Consider the following 22,073-nt stretch of genomic DNA (forward strand, 5'->3'; position numbering starts at 1 on the left):
TCTATTAACTAACCAACAGCATGATATACATTTTGTTAATTACTCTAACCAATGCAAAATGCAGGCAGGTGGATGGTGTTTATAATTTGTCCAAATGGAGAGTTTCCATGCTTTCACACTCTGACTCCATGACTCTAGTTTGCAACAAGTGAAGAACATTGCTGAAGTTCACAATACAAGTTTTATGTAACTGTGCAGAAGTAGAATTAATGCTTACCTTGTGACCACTCATGCAGACTGCCGATGATCCCATTTTTGATGGGAATCATGACAGACAAGAATAAAGGGATCAGCAGCAGAAACCGGCAACGTGGGGGAGGTAATTGGAGCTATTTGCTTGATGTAGATATGATTGCATAAAAGCTTAAATTGTTTTAAAAGTGTATTCACCTATTCATCCAAATTTCAACATGAATTAATTTAACATTATTAACATGAATGTTCAATGTTACACAATGATATAACCCTCTGTCTCGGTATACAAGTTCTCCAAGAACTGCTACACCTGTGGGTTTAATTTAAATCCCCTGCACCATTGAAAACTTATGGGGGGTGTGGGGGGAACCATTCCACTCACATCCAAAATAACACTCAATATACCCTCAAGAGGAGTACTTGATAAAGTGATCACTGACTGTATGCTCGAGGTCTTCAAATGCTGTAGACCATCCACTTCAATGTTCAATGTACTATGCATTCAGAGACGTTCTTCTGCACACCACTGTTGTATCACATGGTAATTTGAGATACTCTCTCCTTCCTGTCAACTTGAACCAGTCTGACCATTCTCCTCTGACTTCTCTCGACAACAAGGCGTTTTCACCCACAGAGCTGCCACTCACAAGATTTTTTTTAAAATTTGTTTTGCATCATTCTCTGTAACTTTAGAAACTGTAGTGTGTGCTAATCGCAGGAGATCAACTGTATCTGAGATACGCAAACTACCCCATCTGGCACCTAAAATCATTCTACAGTCAAACTCATTTACATTACATTTCTTGCCAGTTCTGATGTTTGTTCAGAACAACATCTGAAACTTTTGATCATGTCTTTTCTCTTCCTCAGTTAACTTTTTGCCATGAACCCTTTTCTTGATGGCACATCATGGTTGACATTTGAACTCAGGTAAGAAAAAAAGCTTCTGGAAGAACTTAAGCAGTCAGTCAGCATCTACAGATGTAGTGTGGTCAAAATTTTAGATTAAGCCCCTGCTTCATGACACCTCCAGCAATTTAGTTTTGCATCAGATTATAACATTTGCTGTTGCTGGTGTCTCACAATTTGATTTTTCTCTTCATTTCTATCAGTCATTGGGAATTGTCCTTTATATTGTTAAGTATAATGATGAGCTTTTGATAATCTGGCCTGTTACCTCAACCGACCAACTTATCACTTCCACATGGTTATCTGCCTCATTCCCTTTCTTCTATGGTCCACCTTCCTCTCCTATGAGATTCCTTCCTCTCCAGCTCTTTACCTTACCCACCCACACGGCTTTACTGATCACCTTCCAGCTAGCCTGTGTCCCCTTACCAACCCTTTGTATTCTGATGTCTTTCCCCTTCCTTTTCAGTCGTGATAAAGGGGCTCAGTCCGAAACATCAACTCTATGTTCATTTCTATAGATGCTGCCTGAGCTGCTCAGTTTCTCCAGAATTTTCTGTGTGTTGCTTGTCATATGATCACGTCAGCCTAAGTTGGCTCACTGTGGTTTCTGATCAGACTTCCTGCCCTCTTCTTCCTTATTTTTATTTGAAAGTAATTTCTCTCTGTGAAGTGCTGATCAGCCTCGTGAATAAATCAATGTGGATTTCGATTCTTCTAATTAGTTTCCTACCTGGTGAGTGACAACCGGCATGGGACATTTTTGTAATAATGTTCATTTAGGGGTCTTACATCGTATCCAGAACAATGCTTGAATATGTGTAGACACTGAAGATGTCAGAATCTGGAGTTCAGAGAAAGCTGGAGGAACTCAGCAGGCCATGCAGCGTCTGTCAGGAGGAAGGTAATTGTCAATGGTTTGGCTTGAGACCTTGCATTGAGTCTGAGTGGAGAGGGAAAATGGTGTAAATAGGAGGGAAGATACTGTGAAACAGGGTCAGTTACCTGGACTGCATCCATGGTTCTGATTGAGGTAACTGAAGAGATTCTGGAGGCATGCATAATGATTTTGCAAGTATGGTTCTAGAGGACTGGAAAATTATAAATGTCGTTGTTGTCTTTAAGAAGGGAGAGAGACAAAAGGCAGGAACTTACAGGCCAATTAGCCTGATTGCAGTGGTTGGTAAGATGTCAGAGTCTATAATTAATAATGAGGTTTCAAAGAACTTGGCGGCAAATGATAAAATAGGTCTAAGTCAGCATGATTTCCTTAAGGAGAATTCTACCCTACCAAATCTATTGGAATTCTTTAAGGAATTAACAGGCTGGATAGAGAAAGGAGACTTTGTCTATCAATGGAACTAGTTTACTTGGATTTTCAGAAGGCCTTTGACAAACTGCTGCATTAGTCAAAGTCAAAGTAACTTTATTATAAAATACATTCATGTCACAATATACTACTGTGAGATTCATGATGTTTCTAGGGTGACAATGCACTTAACGGTGTGCAGGGCATACCTGTGATGGACTAGGCTGTGTTCACTACATTTTGTAGGTTTTCCATTCAAGAGCATTAGTGTTTTCATACCATGCCGTAATGCAACCAGTAAGAATACTCTCCACTGTGCATCTATAGAACTTTTTCAAAGTTCCGGATGTCAATTTGATCTTTGAAAACTTTTAAATAAATAATGCCCTGCTGTACTTTCTTTGTGATGACAGTTATAAGCTAGACCCAGGACAGTTGCTCTAAAATGATAATGCCAAGGATTTAAAGTTACTGACCTTTTCACCCTCTGATCCCCTGCTGCGTACTGGCTCATGGACCTCTGGATGCCTCATACTGCAGTCAATAATCAGCTCTTTGGTTTTGCTGAATCTCAGTGAGAGATAGCTGTTGTGATGCAATTCAGCCCAATTTTGAATCTCACTCCTAAACGCTGACGGAGTACACCCAAGTGCTGAAGGAACTCAGAAGATCAGGCAGAATCTACAGAAATGAATAAGCAATTGATGTTTTGGGCCACATCCCTTCATTGAACTCAGTTTCAGGTCACAGACCCCTCCTCAGATTTGGATAAAAAGTGGAAGGCTGTCAGATTTGAAAGTTGATCTCGGCAGAAGAATGACGTGTGAGATAAAAGACGATACAGTTCAGTCCCAGGTTATAAACTCCTGATTTATGGACACTTCTTCATCTGATGAGGCCCCGGTAATGTTACTTAATTCAAATGTCCGAAGTATGTACATATGTTCACAAATGACACAAGGATTGTCCGTGTGTGGGATTGTAGAGAAGGTTATTGTCAGTTACAAGACGACATAGAAATGTTGAAGTGCTGGGGTGTGAAATGGCAACTGGAGTTTAGCCTAAAAAATGTGAAGCGATACACTTTGGCTGATCAAACTTGAATGCAGATTGTAAGAAGTTAATGCAGAATTCTTAACAATGTGGAGGTCCAGAGTGATATTCAGTTCCAAGTTTGTAAATTCCCCAAAGTTGCTGTACAATTTGAAAGGGTGTTAAAATGGTATAGGATGTGCTGGGCTTCAGTAGGTTAAGGGACTGAATTTAAGAACCACGAGGTTACAGCTCGATAAAACTCTGGTTCAATCATTGTATTATGGAGTATAGAGCATAACTTGAGTGGACAGCCAGCACCTCTTTCTCATGGTGACAATGACCAATACCAGAGGACATCCATTTTAGGTGAGCGGAAGAAAGTTTCAGGGAGATGTAAGAGGCAAGTATTTTTTTACACGGAGTGTTGGGTCCCTGGACTACACCGCAGACATGGTGGTAGAGCCTGATACAACAGGGACATTTAGAGACTCTTTGACACATACAGTACAACTACAGAGCCTACAAAAAGTTTTCTCCTCCTTCACATGCAGTCTGACCAATACCTCATAAAGCTGTAGTGTCTGTATGATTTCTCAACAACAGAAGAGCAGAAAACATTTTACAATCCCACCGTTGTATTTGCAGGTATGCACAGGATTGGGATCAGGTTTAAACACAATGGTTCAGTGGACTTTTGACTTTTCTTCATCAAATTGTTATTATTCAGTGACCTAGTTGCTGAAACATAATGCTTTGCTGAAGATGCTTTGTATCTCTGCACTTGTTCTCATCAGCATATTGAACCATGTTTGTTGAGAAGTTTTCCAAGAAGTGATGGTGCAATGCAGGAAGAGACAAGAGAACTAGTCCAATGTGTAGCATTTGTTGTTACTTCTCTATATTCTGTTTGGTAAGACAAATGTAAAAAAACAGAAGTTCTGACCACATTCTTCACTGAGGGTGAACATTACACAGATGACAGCAGTGACTGATGCAACAGAGTCAGCACTCATACTATACAAAGTACAGAATTTAAGCAGATATACATTCACAGCTAATATACTGCACTGTTTTCCCCTAAAACAAATGTAACAAACCCAAAATTACAAAAGCTCTCCATCTATACTGAATAATTTTATCATTTATCTCTTTATACGCTGTGGTAAACTATGTATACCTGTCTGGAAACGCCCCTCTGCTGACAGCTCCTGTGGCTCCTCCCACAGACCCCTGTATAAAGGCGATTGGCACACTGCTCCTCCCTTAGTCTTCAACATGGTAGTGCTCCCTTTTCGCTGTTAGTAAAAGCCTATTGTTCACTTCCAGTCTCCTAGAGTTATTGATGGTGTATCATACGCAATGTGAAATTAACTGTTTATAAACAATTGTAAAGTCAGCAACAAAAATTCAGGAAAACATAAATCAGCCACATTCATGTATCACCACAACCCTTGCACTAAAATGAAATCAAAAGCAACACGTACAAAATACTAGAGGAACTCAACAGATCAGGCAGAATCTATGGAAATGAACAGATAGTTTACACTTTGGATTGAGGCCATTCTTCTCTTCTTTCTTGTCTTTTACTTCCCCTGGGTCCCCTTTTCATTCCATTTCTCCTTTGGTTCACTCTACCCTACTATCAGATTCCTTTTTTTACAGCCTTTAACACCATTCCCATCCACCTGGTTTCACCGATCACCTTCCAGATAGCCTTCCTCCTCTCCCCCTTCTTTTTATTCAGACAGCTTCCAACTTCCTTCTTAGACCTGAATAAGAGCATCGGCCGAAAATGTTGACGATCTATTCATTTCCACAGATGCTGCCTGACCTGTTGAGTCCCCTCCTGCATTTTCTGTGTGTTGGTTTGGATTTCTAGTGTCTGCAGATTTTCCAGTGTTTGCAATGAAGTTGAAGATAAACAATTAACTTTGTTCAGTTAAAATTCAAGATGGCACCAAGAATCTGTGTATAGCTCCAATGGTAATCATCGAATATTCCCATTTAGAACTGCCATGCTTAATTTCACGACATACAGTACGTTGGTGATTTTTAAAATTGATTCTCATTCTGATTCCATATTACTTCTCCAACATGTGTGACGTGTGAGAATTGTTATCCCTTGTACTGATAATCTCCTCAGACTTCATCTGCCCCAGGGAATTGCACAGCATGAATCTGGATAGATTACTCTTCGACTGACATGGAACGATCTAACCTGGTGAACAGGGATACTGTGATGCTAGAGACACAGAATCTGAGCAAAGGTATGTAGGGTTAGGGGAAAGGGAGACCATGGAGCTGAGCTAGGTAAGATAGAAGTGTCTTCTCCTTGGACATGTGTGACCTGCCCATTTACTGTGCCCTATGATTCTATGAGAAATAGAAAACTACAGGGGTCATCTACTTAACACAGACAATTTCCTGTCAAAATGGAGTTGATTTGGTTTAAGAACAGATCTGACAAGGATTTTTCTCCATTGTGACTGTGTAATTCCATTCACTTGGTTTCCCCTCACATTTAACTGTAGCAAAGTGAAATTCCATCAGGGCTCTTGAAATTGCATCAACAGATGGAACAGAATTCAGAAGAGGTGAGTTTTAACGTTTCCTTCAAAGAGCAGACACTGCTTTCAGAGGTGGGTGAGAGATGGAAGCAGATAAGGAGAAAAGAGGAACAGTGTGGAACCAGGTGTGGGGAGAATATGTCCACGTGGAGAAATCCCCTGAGCAGGAACATCAGTTCTACCATTGCTGGAATCTGATTTCACTTTGCAGGGATCAGTGTGACAACCAATGTTATTGTCTTGAAATCAGTATCTTTCCTGGGCCATTCCAGTGGGGCAATTAGTAAAGAACATTACCAGGTCTGAAAGTCAAAGATAAACGAGGGTGGGTGGGGAAAATAGATTTCTGTACCTAAAGACCTTTCTGATCCAGATGGGGTTTTGACAGTCTGATAGTTGATCTTCATCATTATTGATATGTGGTTCGTCATTATTGTTATTGATACATCTTTTATAATTCCAGATATAATAAATTGGATTTAAATGCTCAATGTATCCCAACAGTTATTGAAATCACACATGGATTTCCAGCACTAAAGTACTAATGACCACTGTTGCACCACCTTCTAACTACACATAAAAATACTTGATAGGCACAATATTTAAAATTTGCTTCAGATCCAAAGAGCACAGTTTCAGACATCATGAGGGGTTTCTCTGTGAAGTTTATAAAATTGTACACACACACACACACACACACACACACACACACACACACACACACACACACACACACACACACACACACACACACACACACACACACACACACACACACACACACACACACACACACTCTCTGAAATAGCTGGGACCTGTGTGGACATTCTGAAGTAACTGAAAGTTCAACACTTTCAAAACTTTCAGGGCCTCAGAAGCCACGTATGGTATTGAATTCCATGGATTCAGCACACGCTGTCTGCACTGCCACTCTCCCTCAGTACTGCACTGGAATATCAATCCTCGGTTTTTGCTCAGGACTCTGGAGTGGGAAGTGTACTGAGACAGGGGAGAGATCACTGACACGACTGACAGAGTAACCGCACTGAAAGCACCTCAAGCCAAAATCTTTGGCTGCGGTGTGATTGTCCACTTGCTGAGCATGACCTGCACCTGTTTTCACCATCATGTTCAAAAACATGTGTTGCATTAAGTTGTTACTTTCTCCTCAAATCTGTAAATGCTTCCCTCAGTTTCAGGTGCATTGTGGGCAGAGAAATCTGTAAGAGGAGTTGTGGGAAGAGCGATCACAATCGATTGTCACTATGAAGAAAAGTACCGTTGGCACACAAAGTATTGGTGCCATGGATGGACTACACTGTGTTCAGTTTTAGTGGAAACAAAAAGGCAACATGGACAGAGTGGATGAGTGTCAATCACAGATAACCCGGAATGGGGAATATTTACTGTTACTATGGAGGATCTTCACTCTGGAGATACAGGATGGTACGGCTGTGGAATTTCAATACCAGGTGTCGATACAAGATTTAATTTAGAACTAAAAGTATCTGATGGTAGGTTTCTCAGTGATTGATTTCTGCCTTTCATAAAATAAGTGTCTCATGATCTTTGTCCAGACCCTGTCCATCCCTCACTATCTCTGCATTAATATCAGTGCCAAATGTTTCCCTCTAAACAGCAGGTCACTGACCCCGGTCACTATTTCATTCTCTCCTGAAAGCCACTAATCATGTGAGAAATATCTGAAAAGTTGCTGCCTTTAAACAATTAGTGGCTGCTTTATTAGGCATCTCCTGTACATAATAGAGTGGCCATGGAGTGTATGTTCATGGTCTTTTGCTTCTGTGTCCCATCCACTTCGAGGTTTGACGTGCTGCACCTTCAGATACTCTTCAGCACACCACTGTCGTAACGCCTGGTTCTGAATTACTGTCAGCTTGAACCAGTCCGGACATTCTCCTCTCACATCTCTCATTAACAAGGCATTTTGTTCACAGAATTACTGCTCTCTGGATGTTATTTCATGTTGTTAGCTCGATTCTCTGTAAACTCTAGAGACAGGTGTGTGTGAAAATCCCAGGAGATGAATAGAACCTGAGATATTCAAACTACCCTGTCTGGTCCCAACAATGATTTCATGGTCAAAGTTACTTAGATCACATTTCTTTCTCATTCTGATACATTGACTAAACATTGACTAAACCTCTTGAATACTTCTGAATGCTTTTATGGGCTGAGTTGCTGCCACATGATTGATTGATTAGATATTTGCATTAATGAACTTACTCTACATTGCCAATCCTTCATCCACCAGCACCATCAATATTATTGCGGAGCCTAGAATTGGTTTGGAGCAAGATCCAGTGCAATGGTTAATGTGACTGTCTTCAACAACAGAGAGATCTGCAGTTATGTGACAGAAATCAATGGCACCAGTAAGTTCTCCTTTCAAGGGAGGATACATTTAAAGATTTCTTTATGTTACTCTGTTACTGCAGCTCTTATACTGTTGGTGCGGGTAAGGAATATCTTTGCATTTGTAGAAGCTAAACATTGCAGTCTCCATGGGGTAGAAATAAAGTGCAGAGAACAGTTAAGTCTGTCACTTCCTCCAGGAAGATGTGGAACATCTCAAACACAGTTGGACTTATGCATCCAGACTGATTGAGAACATTCCATTAATAGTTTACTTTGAAAAGCCTAAAGTAGGTGTTCAGTTGTGAGACAGTGTCATTCTCATGAAAGCAAAAGGAAGGTTTTATAATATTGCAAATATTATTGGGAATGACAGAGATTTGGCAATGTCAGGGGTCAGAAATGAGTGTGGTTGCTATTACTAAGCAGAAGGTGCTTAGGAAGCTGTGAGATCTGAAGGTAGATCAATCACTTGGACAAGACAGACTACAGCCCAAAGTCCTGAAGATGTTATATAAAGAAATTGTGGAGGCATTAGTGGTGATCTTTTAAGAATAATTAGATTCTGGAATGTTCAAAGGACTGGAAAATTGGAAATATCAACACCACTCTTTAAGAAAGGATGCAGGCAAAAGGAAGGAATTTGACAACCTGTAAACGTGACTTTAGTGGTTGGGAAGATGTGGGAGTCTATTATTAAGAACAGGATTTTGGGGTACTTGGAGGTATATGATCAAACATGGTTTCCTATTGGGGAAATCATGCTTGAAATATCAGCCTCAGAATGCAAGGACGTCCCTTTATTTTATTTATTTCCTAATAGAGTACAGAGTAGGTCCTTCCATCCCTTTGTGCCACAACACCAAAGGATCTCTCGTCAAACCCAATTAAATGTAACCTAATCACAGGGCAATCTGCAAAGGCCAATTCTCCTAATGAGTCTGTCTTTGGACTGTGGGAGGAAACAGGACCACCCAGGGAGACCACATACCTTCCACATGGAGGATGTACAGACTCCGTACATTAGAACAGAGATGAGGAGGATTTTCTGTGGCCAGCAGGTATTGAATCTGTGGAATTCAATACGATGCATGGCTTTTGAGGCCAAATCATTGGGTATAATTAAAGTGTAGCTTAATAGTTTATAGTTTAGGAAAGGCATCAAAGATTATGGGGAGAAATCAGGAGAATAGAATTCAGTGGGATAATAAATCAGCCTTGATGGAATAGTGAAGCAGACTGTATGGGCCAGATGGCCTAATTCTCCTCCTGTGTCTTATGGTCTCATTGTCTTTAGTCATCTCTAGTTTGTGACTATCTGAGCAGCCCAGGTATATTACTAACTGCTGAAACTGAGTTTCTGGTTGTTGAATAAAAAACCTCACTCACTTTGAGACATGAGCAGCGAATCCATTACTTCTATTTAACTTTACGTACGATATGAACAAAGCTGCTGTATTTCATGATTAAAACAAGGAAAATAAACCATGGGTTCAATTATTATTTTTGTTTTATGGTTGCCTGGAAGGAGGTAAATCTCAAGGTTGTATACGGCTCCAGGCTCTCTAAGAATTTCTCCTCACTCCTTAAGCCAAGGGTCTCTAGTTTTCTACTCCCCTACCCTGGAATAAAGACTGATTATCCAACATAACTTGCCAGTAAAACAAAGTACACAATAGAATCCATGTAAAACCACACACAACAAAGACTGACAAAAAACCAATATGCAAAACATGACAAATAGTGCAAATAATAAAAATATGTAAACAAATAATACTTAGAACATGAGAGGCAGAGTCCCTGAAAGTGAGTTCACAGCTGCAGAGTCAGTTCAGAGCTCTGGTGAGTGAAACTAATCCAGGAGCCTGATTACTGCTGGACAACAACTGTTGATGAGCCCTGTGGTGTGGGACCCAAGACTCCTGCACCCTCCACCTGATGGTAGTACCGAGAAGAGAGGGAGACGGGTCAAATGCAAGCAGACAGGACAGGCTCAGGTGGGGGGAACTTGCTGGCACTGAGTATTGGGCTCTTTTTCAAGATCCTCTTGTAAACGTATTTCCTCTGTCCATTGCACTACTTGTCACCCATAACTTATGAATCATGCCACATACAATAAAATTACAAATAATTAATACTGATAACAAATAAGAGTGGTTAACAAATAACAGCACTGATCCCATTGGCACACCACTGGTGATAAAGTCTGACTTTGTCAGAAAACCAACACTCCACCACCACAATCTGACTCCTTCCACCAAGCCTATTCAGTATCCATCCAGCGAGCTTACCATGAGATCTCACATTCCAGATCAGTCTACTGTACAAGGTATGTTCATCAGCCTTGCTAAACTCAACTGCTAAACTCTAAGGTCCTGTCCTCATCAGTTCCTTTGATCATCTCTCAAAGAGAACTCAGTCAAATATTATTGACAGAGGACTTCCCATGCATAAAATCACATTCACTATCCAAAATCAGATCTTTCCTTTGCAAATACAGGTAGATCCTGCCTCACACAATCACCTCCAGTAATTTATCCACCGCTGACCTTATGCTCACCTGTCTGGAATGAGACTAGATCAGTAATCTATTGACTCAGAAATGTGGAAACACACTGAGACATTCATGGGCAGTGACATTAGTGGCTCCAATCAAATAAAAATCTGTACTTGTGAAGAACTGTGAGCACGTGATGAGGGACGATGCTGTTGTCTTCTCAGTCCATGTGGAATTCAATTATAGCAATAAAGAGTCTGGCAGATTCCTTAGAACACAGTGACAGCTTTAAATAAAATATCTTTTTTTTATTATTATGATTGCATGTCTTATCTTTTGTGTCAGATCCAATGTGATAATAATTTTGTTCTCCTTTACACCTTTGTACAGGAAATTACATGAACTGATATAGAATCTTGAATCTCCATGTGTTGATTTGATTTTTCCTGTGCATTTTCTGAGAAACTTCTCCCTCAGTTTCAGGTGCTTTATGGGCAGAAGATAAAGTAAGAGGAGTTGTGGGAAGAGCGGTCACAATCGGTTGTCACTATGCACCGATGTACCGTTCACACACAAAGTATGTGGGATCATCAGTGCACATCAGTGCACATCGTTAGTGAATACAAATGACCAAAATGAACAGTATGGAAGAATGACAATCAGAGATAACACAGCCCAGAGAATATTTACTGTTACTATGGAGAAGCTTGTCTCTAATGATAAAGGAGTTGACAGATGTGGAATTACAACATCTGGCAGTCATCCAGTTTTTGATGTGCATCTCCAAGTATCTGATGATAGGTTTGACTTGATGTCTTCACTGAAATGTCTGATTCATGTTTTCTCTGGGAACAGTCAGTGCAGCAGGAATATCCTGAAGCTCCACAACAGTAAGAGCCTTGCGGTGAGTTGACAAGGATAAAGAATCCCCTCTCATGTCCCCTCTCTTGTTATTATTTGAGATAAGGTAATGTTGTCGGCAAATTTAATTAGCAGATTGGAGCTGTGGGTCCAATAGTCAGAAGTCATCCCAATAAATCTGTTCTGAACTTCCTCCAATCAGTATATCCATCCTTAATCTGGATGAATAAAATTACGCAGACTACTCCAGGCACACTCTCAACAACACTGCCTGCAATGCAACAGGAATTCATTCTATCAAAACTCCAAACCTCTTGCAATAAAGGACTCTACATCATTTGCTTTTCTTACAAACAGTCATGCAAAAACTTTTTTTCCACTTGTTTCTCTCATTTGCAGTTTTTTTTAACATACTGTAGATAAGTCTTTTTTAGGTTACTAATATTGAGGTTCATAACCTCATACTGTCCCAATGGCCCTGTCTTGGCTCCACATTCATCTATCGAGACACATTTGGAGAGCCCTGATATCATCATCAACCCACACTTTTTTATGTCATTGGCAATATAATGGTTACTTGAAACCAACGAAAAACTTAGAGAGTGAGGGACTCGACGCTATGTGGTGCATTTCCAAATAACTGTGTTCCAAGTTGAAGAAAGTATTTTGATTCTTTATTTTGAAAACAGTAAAACAAATTATCTTGTACAGTGATATTCAAAATTAGCGTAACCAAATCAGGGAAATTATGAAGTGGTGGTAAAAAAAAATATATATTATCACCAGTTCACTCCCCCTCAACTAAACTGAACTAACTAACTAACTAGGTCAAAGCCTGAATACCTGTCTGTCCCTACCAAACCACAACCCTCAGGATGTATTACCAGAACCCATAAGAACCACACAAAATACAATGGTGTCAGACAGAAAACCGATTCATGGTTCCTGTAGTCGAATTTGGACATCTGACAATTTGCTTTCTCTTCAAGTTATTTAAGTAAATCTTGAGGACAAAGAAGGAAACATTCAAATGTGGAAACTTCAAGCAGTTCACAATATACATTTTCTGAGCATGAATAAGATCCACTTATTTTGACTCTTTTTATTGATTCAATAGCTTGTTTTTAATCCATGCTAACATACCTCTCCAAATATCATGAAATCTAATAAATGCCTCAAAGATAATTTAACCTTCCCGAAACCATTTTGACTTCATTTGATTAGATTAAGCTACTTTAAATCACTAAATATTAATTCCTTCATTGCAGACTCCAGCATGTTGCCAAGAACACATGTTAAGCTGGTGGGAATCTGACACTTACTTTTTGTCTTTCTGCCTTGGAGTCATGGAGTTTTACAGCACTGAGGAAGGCCCTTTGGCCCAACTTGCCGATCAAATTGTCTACTTGAGCTATTCCTGTTGCTCTACATTTCACGTGCATGACCAGAAATCTTTCCAATCAATTCATCCATCCAAATGTTTTTAAATGTTGTGCTCTATTGCTTCTGGTAGTTTGGTCCATACATCACCCTCTGTGAAAAAGTTGTCATTCAGATTCTTTTAAAATCTATTCCCTTCTACTTTAAAACTGTGTGCTCTTGTTCCAGACTCCCGTGTATTGGGAAAAATGACTTTGATCTGGTAGTAGTCAGCCATCGATCCCAGGGCATCATGAGTTTGCCCCTCTGGTGGACTGTGTCCTCTCAAGCCTGGGTGGCAAGATTTGGCTGTTGTCTATGCAGCGAGTTCCCCCTCTCCATGTCACTGATGTAGTCAAAGGGAAGTGCAGGCACCGATACGGCTTGGCACCAGTGTCATCGCAGAGGTTGCCTGAGTGAAGTTGTAAACAACATCAAAGTGTCTTAGTAATACCAGCTCCAGAATTTTTCCTCATAGTTTACTCCCGAAACCTTTCCCATGGGCGGGTGTGGCCTCAAGGCAGCAGAGGTTTAAAATCAGTTTTCCTTCTCCTAAGCAGACTGCCGACCAAGGCTGACGAGCCCCACCTGCCAAAAGTAACTGGTTTTGAGGCACCAGTGGTCTGCCTGTGTCCCTTCTCTTGTCAATAGAAACAGTTCCACTTGCCTAGTAGCTAAGCCACACTTGAAGGCCAAGAGTTGGTCTTTGTTATCAGAGGCTGTTAGAGACATACACCATTTGGAGCACTTTATACTTAATGAGACTTTATCGCCACTTCCACCTCCATCTATGACAAGCTTAGCATGACCACTTTAATAAGTCTCTGTAAGGTCATCCCTCTGCCTTGAACACTCAAAGGACAAAGGCCCTGGCCTATCTGGTCCCTCTTTCTACATCAAAACTTTCCAGTCTCTGTAACATCCTTGTGAATTGTTTCTGCATCTTTTCTAACTTAATTACAGCCTGTGCACACCAGGTCCCAGAACTACACATTCTATTCCAAGTGCTGTCACACCAGGCTCCTGTAAACAGTAAAATAACATCATAACTCCTGAAGTGATTGCCTTCATGAATGACTGTTCACCACCCAGTCTCTGTGTCTTCACTTCCAGGGAATTATGCATTTGTACTACCAGGTCCCTGTGTTGTACAACATTTTCACAGAGGAACCAGTCATTCTCATGCAAAACTGGATTAGTGATAGGAATCAGAAAGTCGTGCTGGAGGGTTGTTTTTCATCCTGGAGGCCTGTGAGCAGTGGTGTGCTGCCGTAATCACTGCTGGGGCCACTGTTGCTTGTTATCTATATTAGCAATTTGGGTAAAAAGGTAACAGACAGTTTAGTAAGTTAGTAGGTGAAATGAAAATTATGAGGAAACTTATCTAATAATACAACAGCATTTTTCAACAGGAAAAGTAGGAGGTGAAATGGATCAGGAATTTAACCTAGACAATAGTGAAGCATTAATTTTCAGAAGTTAAGCTAGGACAGGGTTACACAGTAAATGGCAGGGACTGTGGTGTGTTGTAAAAACAATCAGACCTAAGTGTCAAAAGTACAAAGCTCTTCAAAAGCGGTGACAGAATTAAACATGGTGGTGAAAAAGCCGTTTGGCATACTTCCGTTTATTGTTTAGAGGATAGAGAAAGATAGTTAGCACATTATGTTACAGCTGTACAAGTTATTGGTGGGACTACAATTGGAGAACTGTGTGCAGATCTGGTCTCCAAGCTGTAGGGAGGATGCCCTTGAACTGGAAAGATTACAAAAAAGTGCTGTCAGGATTCGAAGTTTTGAGTTAGTAGGAGAGGCTTGATATGCTGAGTTTTTTTTCCATGGAGGGTAGGATGTTGAGGGATGAGTTTATTGAGGTATATAAATCCATGAGGGGAATTGATAATGTGAGTGTTCACAGTATTATTTTCTATAGTGGTTTGGTCTAAAGGTAGAGGAAGAGAGTGGAAGGATATAACAAGCGCCTTGGGGCATGTTTTTCACACAGAGGGTAGTGGGTATATGGAATGAGCTGATATAGGAAGTGGTAGAAGTGGGTACAGTAAAAATGAATAAAAGATTTCTATACCAGCACATGTATTGAAAACGGATATGGAGAAAATGCAAGTGGGTGGGGCGAGCTCAGGCTGGTCAGTGTGTCTGAATTGAGCTAAAGGGCCTGTTCCCATACTGTATAACTCTCTGATGCTCAATGACATTTGTCTGACCAATATTAGAACAGGAGCAGAAGAGATTCTGCGGATGCAGGACAACAAGAGCAACATATACAAAATGATGGAGGAATAAGCAGGTCAGGCAGGATCTATGGAACAAAATCAACAGTTGATGTTTCAGGCTGAGACCCTCATCAGAAATGTCGACAGTTTATTCATTTCCGTAGATACTGCCAGACCTGATGAGTGTGAGTTGCTTCAGATCCAAAGGGCACAGTTTCAGACATGATGAGGGGTCTGTTTCTGATGTTTATCAAGTCTGAACATACACACGCACACACACATGCACGCACGCACACACACACGCACAGACACACACACACACACACACACACACACACACACGCACAGACACACACACACACACACACACACACACACACATGAACACACAGACAGAGTCTGAGATCTTTGTGGACATTTCAAAGGCGGCATAAGGTGAAGTAACTGAAAGTTCAACTCTGCTGTTCTCCCTCAGTACTGCAGTGGAAGGTCAGCCCTGATTATGCAGTTGTCCAGTGCTATATTTCACTGACCAGGTAGGAAACCAATCAGAAGAAACAAAGTCCAAACCATTTTAATTACAGAGATCCCACCAAGACCTATCTGTCCTCAGAGAGAAGTAACAGAAATAAGAATAAGGAAGAAGGCAGCAGGATGTTTGATGAAAAAAAACAACAGTACCACAATTGTTCTGTGGTACGTGACAATCTGTAAACAAAAGTTACAACTAAATACAAGCTCTTCGGCCCATAATGCTGTGCTGAAAATGTACTTAATTTAGAAATTACCTCAGCTTACTAATAGCCCTCTATTTTTCTAAGCTCCATAGACCTATCCAGCTGTCTCTTAAAAGACCCTAATGTATCCGCTTCCACCACCGTTGCGGCAGCCCACACTCACCACTCTCTGCATAAAAAACTTATCCCTGACATCTCCTCTGTATCTACTTCCAAACACCTTAAAACTATGCCCACTCATGTTAGTCATTTCGGCCCTGGGAAAAAGCCTCTGACAATCATCACGATCAATGCCTCTCATCATCTTATACAGCTTATCAGGTCACCTCTCATCTTCTGCCGCTCAAAGGTGAAAACACCCCAAGTCCCCTCAACCTATTCTCATCAGCAATGCTCGCCAATCCAGGCAAAATCCTTGTAAATCTCCTCTGAACCCTTTCTATGGTTTTCACATCTTTCCTGTAGTGAGGTGACCAGAACAAGCACATTACTCCAAGTGGTGTCTGACCAGTGTCCTCTATAGCTGTAACGTTATCTCACAGCTCTTCAACTCAATCCCACGATTGATGAAGGCCAATACCCCATATGCCTTCTTAAACACACATTCAACCGGCGCAGCAGCTTTGAGTGTCCCATGGACTCGGACCCCAAGGTCCCTCTGATCCTCCACACTGCCAAGAGTCTTTCCATTAATACGATATTCAGCCATCATATTTGACCTACCAAAATGAAACACCTCACACTTATCTGGGTTGAACTCCATCTGCCACTTCTCAGCCCAGTTTTGCATCCAATCGATGTCCCACTGTAATCTCTGACACCCGTCCACTCTATCCACAACACCTCTAACCTTTGCGTCATCAACAAATTTACTAACCCTAACCTCCACTTCCTCATCTAGGTCATTTATAAAAATCAAGAAGAGAAAGGGTCCCAGAACAGATTCCTAAGGAATACCACTGGTCACCATCCTCCATGCAGAATATGACCTGTCTACAATCACACTTTGCCTTCTGTGGGCAAGCTAGTTCTGGACCCATAAAGCAAGGTCCCTTTGGATCACATGCCTCCTTATTGTCTATTTAAGCCTTGCATGGGGCACCTTGTCAAATGCATTGCTGAAATCCACATACACTACATCTACTACTCTACCTTCATCAATATATTTAGTCACATCCTCAATAAATTCAATTAGGCATGCAAGGCATGACATGGCTTTGACAAAGCCATGCTGACTATTCCTAATCATATGATGCATCTCCAAATGTTCATTAATCCTGCCTCTCAGGATCTTCTCCATCAACTTACCAACCATTGAAATAAGACTCACAGGTCTATAATTTCCTGAGCTATCTCTACTCCTTTTCCTGAATGAGGTAACAATATCTGCAACCTTCCAATCCTCTGGAACCGCTGCCATCCTCATTGATGATGCAAAGATCATTGCCAGAGGCTCAGCAATCTCCTCCCTCGCTTCCCACAGTAGACTAGGGTATACCTCCTCCGATTCTGGTGACTTATACAACTTGATGCTTTCCAAAAGCTCCAGCACATCCTTTTCCTTAATGTCTAAATGCTCAAGCTTTTCAGTCCACTGTAAGTCATCCCTACAATGGCCAAGATCCTCTTCCGTAGTGAATACTGAAGCAAAGTATTCATTAAGTACCCTTGCTCCCTTCTCCGGTTCCATACACACTTTTCCACTGTCACACTTGATTGGTTCCCTTGCTGCTCACATACTTGTAGAATTCCTTGGGGTTTTCCTTAATCCTGTTTGCCAAGACCTTCTCATGGCCCCTTCTGGTTCTTCTAAATTCATTCTTAAACTTCTTCCTAGCCTTAAAATTTTCTAGAACTCTATCATTACCTAGTTTTTTGAACTTTTCATAAGCTTTTCTTTACTTCACGACTAGATTTTCAACTGCCTTTGTACACCACAGTGCCTGTACTCTACCATCCTTTCTGTCTTCGAGCGTACCTGTGATATTTGCATTAATGAGCAGGTGAAAATTTATACCTAATAAAGTGTCAAAAGAACGTTTGATTTTCAGATGTTCATTCAGTATCTGATTGTTTAATTCTTTCCCACAGAACCTGTGTCTGTTCCTGTGCTTCGATACCTGTCACCAGCAAATGTCTCACATCTCAGGAACTCTGTATCACTTTCCTATGAGTCCTTCCAGGGATCCCTTCCCATTCAGTACAGATGGTATGAACAAACCTCATCTGGATATAGAAAGATCTCAGATACCAATGAATTGGCTCTACATTGTCAATCCTTCAACCAGCAGCACCATCAATATTACTGCAGTGCCTCGAATTAGAAGGGAGCAAAATCCAGTGGAATGGTTAAAGTGACCGTCTTCAACAACGGAGAAATCTGCAGTTATGTGACAGAAATCAATGGCACCAGTAAGTTCTAATTTCAAGGGAGCATACATTTAAATATTTCTTTTTGTTGCTCTGTTACTGCTACTCTTATACTTCTAGTGAGGGTAAGGAATTTCTTTGCATTTGTATAAACATTGCAGCATCCATAGGGTAGAAATGAAGTGCAGTGAACAGTTAAGTCCATCACTTCCTCCAGGAAGATGTGGATCATCACAAACATTGTTGTACTTGCATTTCCAGACAATTCGAGAACATTCCTTTCATACTTTTCTGTACGGTTTGAAAGGACTAGTATATGTGTAGAGTTGTGAGACATTAAAGCAAAACGAACAGCTTATAATATTGCAAATATTGGTGGGGTTGACAGAAATTTAGCAATGTCAGGGGGCATGCTTGAGTGTGGTTGCTATTACTAAGGAGAAGGTGCTTGAGAAGCTGAGGGATCTACAGGTACGTGAATTGTTTGGACCAGACCATCTACACCTCAAGGTTCTGAAAGAATTATATAAAGAAATTGTTGAGGCATTCGTGGTGACCATTCCAGAATAATTAGACTCCGGAATATTCAAAGGACTGGAAAATTGGAAATATCACTCCACTCTTTAAGAAAGGAGGGAGGCAAAAGAGAGGAAATTGCTGACCAGTTAGCATGACATCAGTGGTTGGGAAGGTGTTGGAGTCCATTATTAAGAACAAGATTTTGGGGTACTTCCTTATGGGGAAATCATGCCTGAAAAATCAGCCTCATAATGCAAGGGCCTCCTTTTATTTTATTTCTTTCCTGATAGAGTACAGAGTAGGTCCTTCTGGCCCTTTGGGCCACAACACCAATGGAACTCTCGACAAATCCAATCAACTGTAACTTAATCACAGGGGACTCTGCAAAGACCAATTCTGCTAATGAGTCTGTCTTTGGACTGTGGGAGGAAACAGGACCAACTGGGAAAACACCACACAGTCCATATGGAGGATGTACAGACTCCATACATTTAGAACAGAGATGAGGAGGATTTTCTGTAGCCAGTGTGTGTCGCATCTGTGAAATTCAATACCATACATGGCTTTTGAGGCCAAGTCACTGGATATAATTAAAGTGTAGCTTAATAGCTTATTTCTTAGGAAAGGTATCAAAGATTATGGGAAGAAATCAGGAGAATGATTTCTCGAAATAGAATGGAATTATAAATCAGCCTTGATGGAATAATGGAGCAGACTGTATGGGCCAAATGGCCTAATTCTCCTCCTATGTCTTATGGTCTCTCTGTCTATGGTCATCACCAGCTTGTGACTATCTGAGCAGCCCAGTTAAATTACTAACTGTTGAAACTGAGTTTCTGGATGTTGAATAAAAAACTTCACTCACTTTGAGACATGAGCAGGTAATCCATTACTTCTGTTTGAGTTTATGTACGATATGAACAAGGCTGCTGTTTTTCATGATTCCAGCAAGGACGATAAACCTTCAATTCCCTTTTAAAGCACGAAAGGAATGCCAGTCCAAGGTGAGGGATGGGCTGGTGTTCAGTTTGCTGCACCCCGAGGTTTATTTGTCTTTATGGTGAACTGCGGCTGTGGCTTGCAATTAACGGGCTCCTGAATTGGTTAGAATGATGATTGGCTTCTTGCCTGTGGGCCTCAGTATTTTGAATTTCAGTTCCAAATGTTATTTGCTTTCTTTGATTTGCACTTTTTTCTGCACACTGTGTGTTCGATGGACTTTTTTTTAATGGGTTCAATTTTTTTTTGTTTTATGTTTGCCTGGAAGGAGGTAAATCTCAAGGATGTATATGGTACAGATTCTTTGATAATAAATGTACTTTGAACTTTGAATTTTGAAATTGAAGTGCAATCTGATTGGCTGTGATTCCATAAGCTGTCAGATCTATGTAATGAAATAGAATTCTGAACTTAACCTTTCAAAAGTGTGGTCCAGTTTAGAGAGGATACTGCAAAGTTAAGGAGTTATAGGTTATGGAAACAGGAACTTCACCTCAAATTGTCCATGCTGACATTAGTGTCTTCCTGAGCTTCTCCCATTTCCCTGCAATTGGCCTTTATCCTTCTAAAACTGTCCTCTACATGAACTTGTCCAAACGTATTTTAAATAGTGTATTTGTACTCATCTCTAGCACTTCCTCTAGAAATTTTTCCCGATGGTACACCACTGGTGATAAAGCCTGGTTTTGTTAGAAAACCAACACTCCACCACCACAATCTGACTCCTTCCACCAGGCCTATTCAGTATACATCCAGCTAGCTTACCATGTGAGCTCACATTCCAGATCGGTCTACTATGCAACGTATAGTCTTCAGCCTTGCTAAACTCAACTGCTAAACTCTAAGGTCCTCATCAGTTCCTTTCATCATTTCTCAAAGAAAACGCAGTCAAATATTTTTGACCGAGGATTTCCCATGCATAAAATCATGTTCACTGTCCAAAATCAGAGATAATGCATCCCAGGGAATACTTACTGTTACTATGGAGAATCTTGTCTCTCAAGATACAGGACTTCACAGATGTAGAATTACAACATCTGGCAGTCATCCAGTGTTTGATGTACATCTGCAAGTATCTGACGGTAGGTTTCACATTGACTGACTTGACGTCTCCACTGAAATGGCTGATTCATATTTTCCTGGGAAGAGTCAGGAATATCTGGAAGCTCCTCAGCAGTACAGAGCCCTACAGCAAGTGGACAAGGATAAATAAACCCCTCTCATGTTGCTCTCACCCAGTGGAGGGTCTGACCCACTGATGGAACACCAATTTCCAGTGAAAGCTCAGCATATTTTCCCGCCTCTGAACTCCAGGAAATGTCACCCTGTCAGAGGAGGAGCTGTTCGCTATCCTGAGGCATATCAGTGTGGATCTATCCCCAGGGCATGCTAAGGTGTTCCCTCAGACCTCATGGGAGACACGTGCAGAAAATACCTGGGCCCTGACAATCATATTTAAACTATTCTTAGCAACAGGAGAGGTAACAGAGGGCCAGGGAGTAGCCAATGTTGTTCTGCTAATTAAAAAAGGCTCTAAGCATAAATTAGGAAATTGTAGGGCAGTGAATCTCACATCAGTTGCTGGAAAGTTACTGGGATGTATTCTCAGTGACCGGATAGATATATCATATTTGGACAGACCTGGGCTGATTAAGAATAGTCATCATGGCTTCGTGTGTGGTAGTACGTGTCTAATCAAACTTACAGATTTTATCGAGGAGGTTACCAGGAAAGTGGATAAAGGGAAGGCAGTGGATGTTGTTTACGTAGACTTTTACAAGACATTTACCCTCTACTGAACATCCACATCCTTTCCACAGGGTTGCAAACAGAACTACTTATTATTGCTCTCAATGTGACCTACCCAAAGTTTTATCAAACTACAAGATGCCTTGTCAGCTTTAGTCTCCAACATCAATGAAATTGAATTGCCTCTATCCCTAATATCCTTCACATACATGAGGAGTAAAAACATTTATGTTGTGTCTCCGTCTGAATCTGAAATATGCAATTTATAGTCATTTGTAGCAAATAGTATGTGCAACAG

At 40.8% G+C, this 22,073-nt stretch overlaps 1 protein-coding gene across 1 annotated transcript in view; it reads left to right on the forward strand.

Moving 5' to 3' along the window:
- Positions 1-267: 267 nt before the first annotated feature.
- LOC132380899 (uncharacterized) overlaps positions 268-22,073 on the forward strand; it is a 179,259-nt gene continuing 157,453 nt past the window's right edge. The window contains 6 exon segments of the mRNA XM_059949817.1: positions 268-319; positions 1,778-1,840; positions 7,209-7,529; positions 11,366-11,476; positions 11,479-11,684; positions 18,229-18,409. Coding sequence (XP_059805800.1) covers positions 268-319; positions 1,778-1,840; positions 7,209-7,529; positions 11,366-11,476; positions 11,479-11,684; positions 18,229-18,409 — 934 coding nt within the window.

This window comes from Hypanus sabinus, chromosome 25, assembly GCF_030144855.1.
Source record: "Hypanus sabinus isolate sHypSab1 chromosome 25, sHypSab1.hap1, whole genome shotgun sequence".
In the NCBI taxonomy this organism is placed as follows: domain Eukaryota; kingdom Metazoa; phylum Chordata; class Chondrichthyes; order Myliobatiformes; family Dasyatidae; genus Hypanus; species Hypanus sabinus.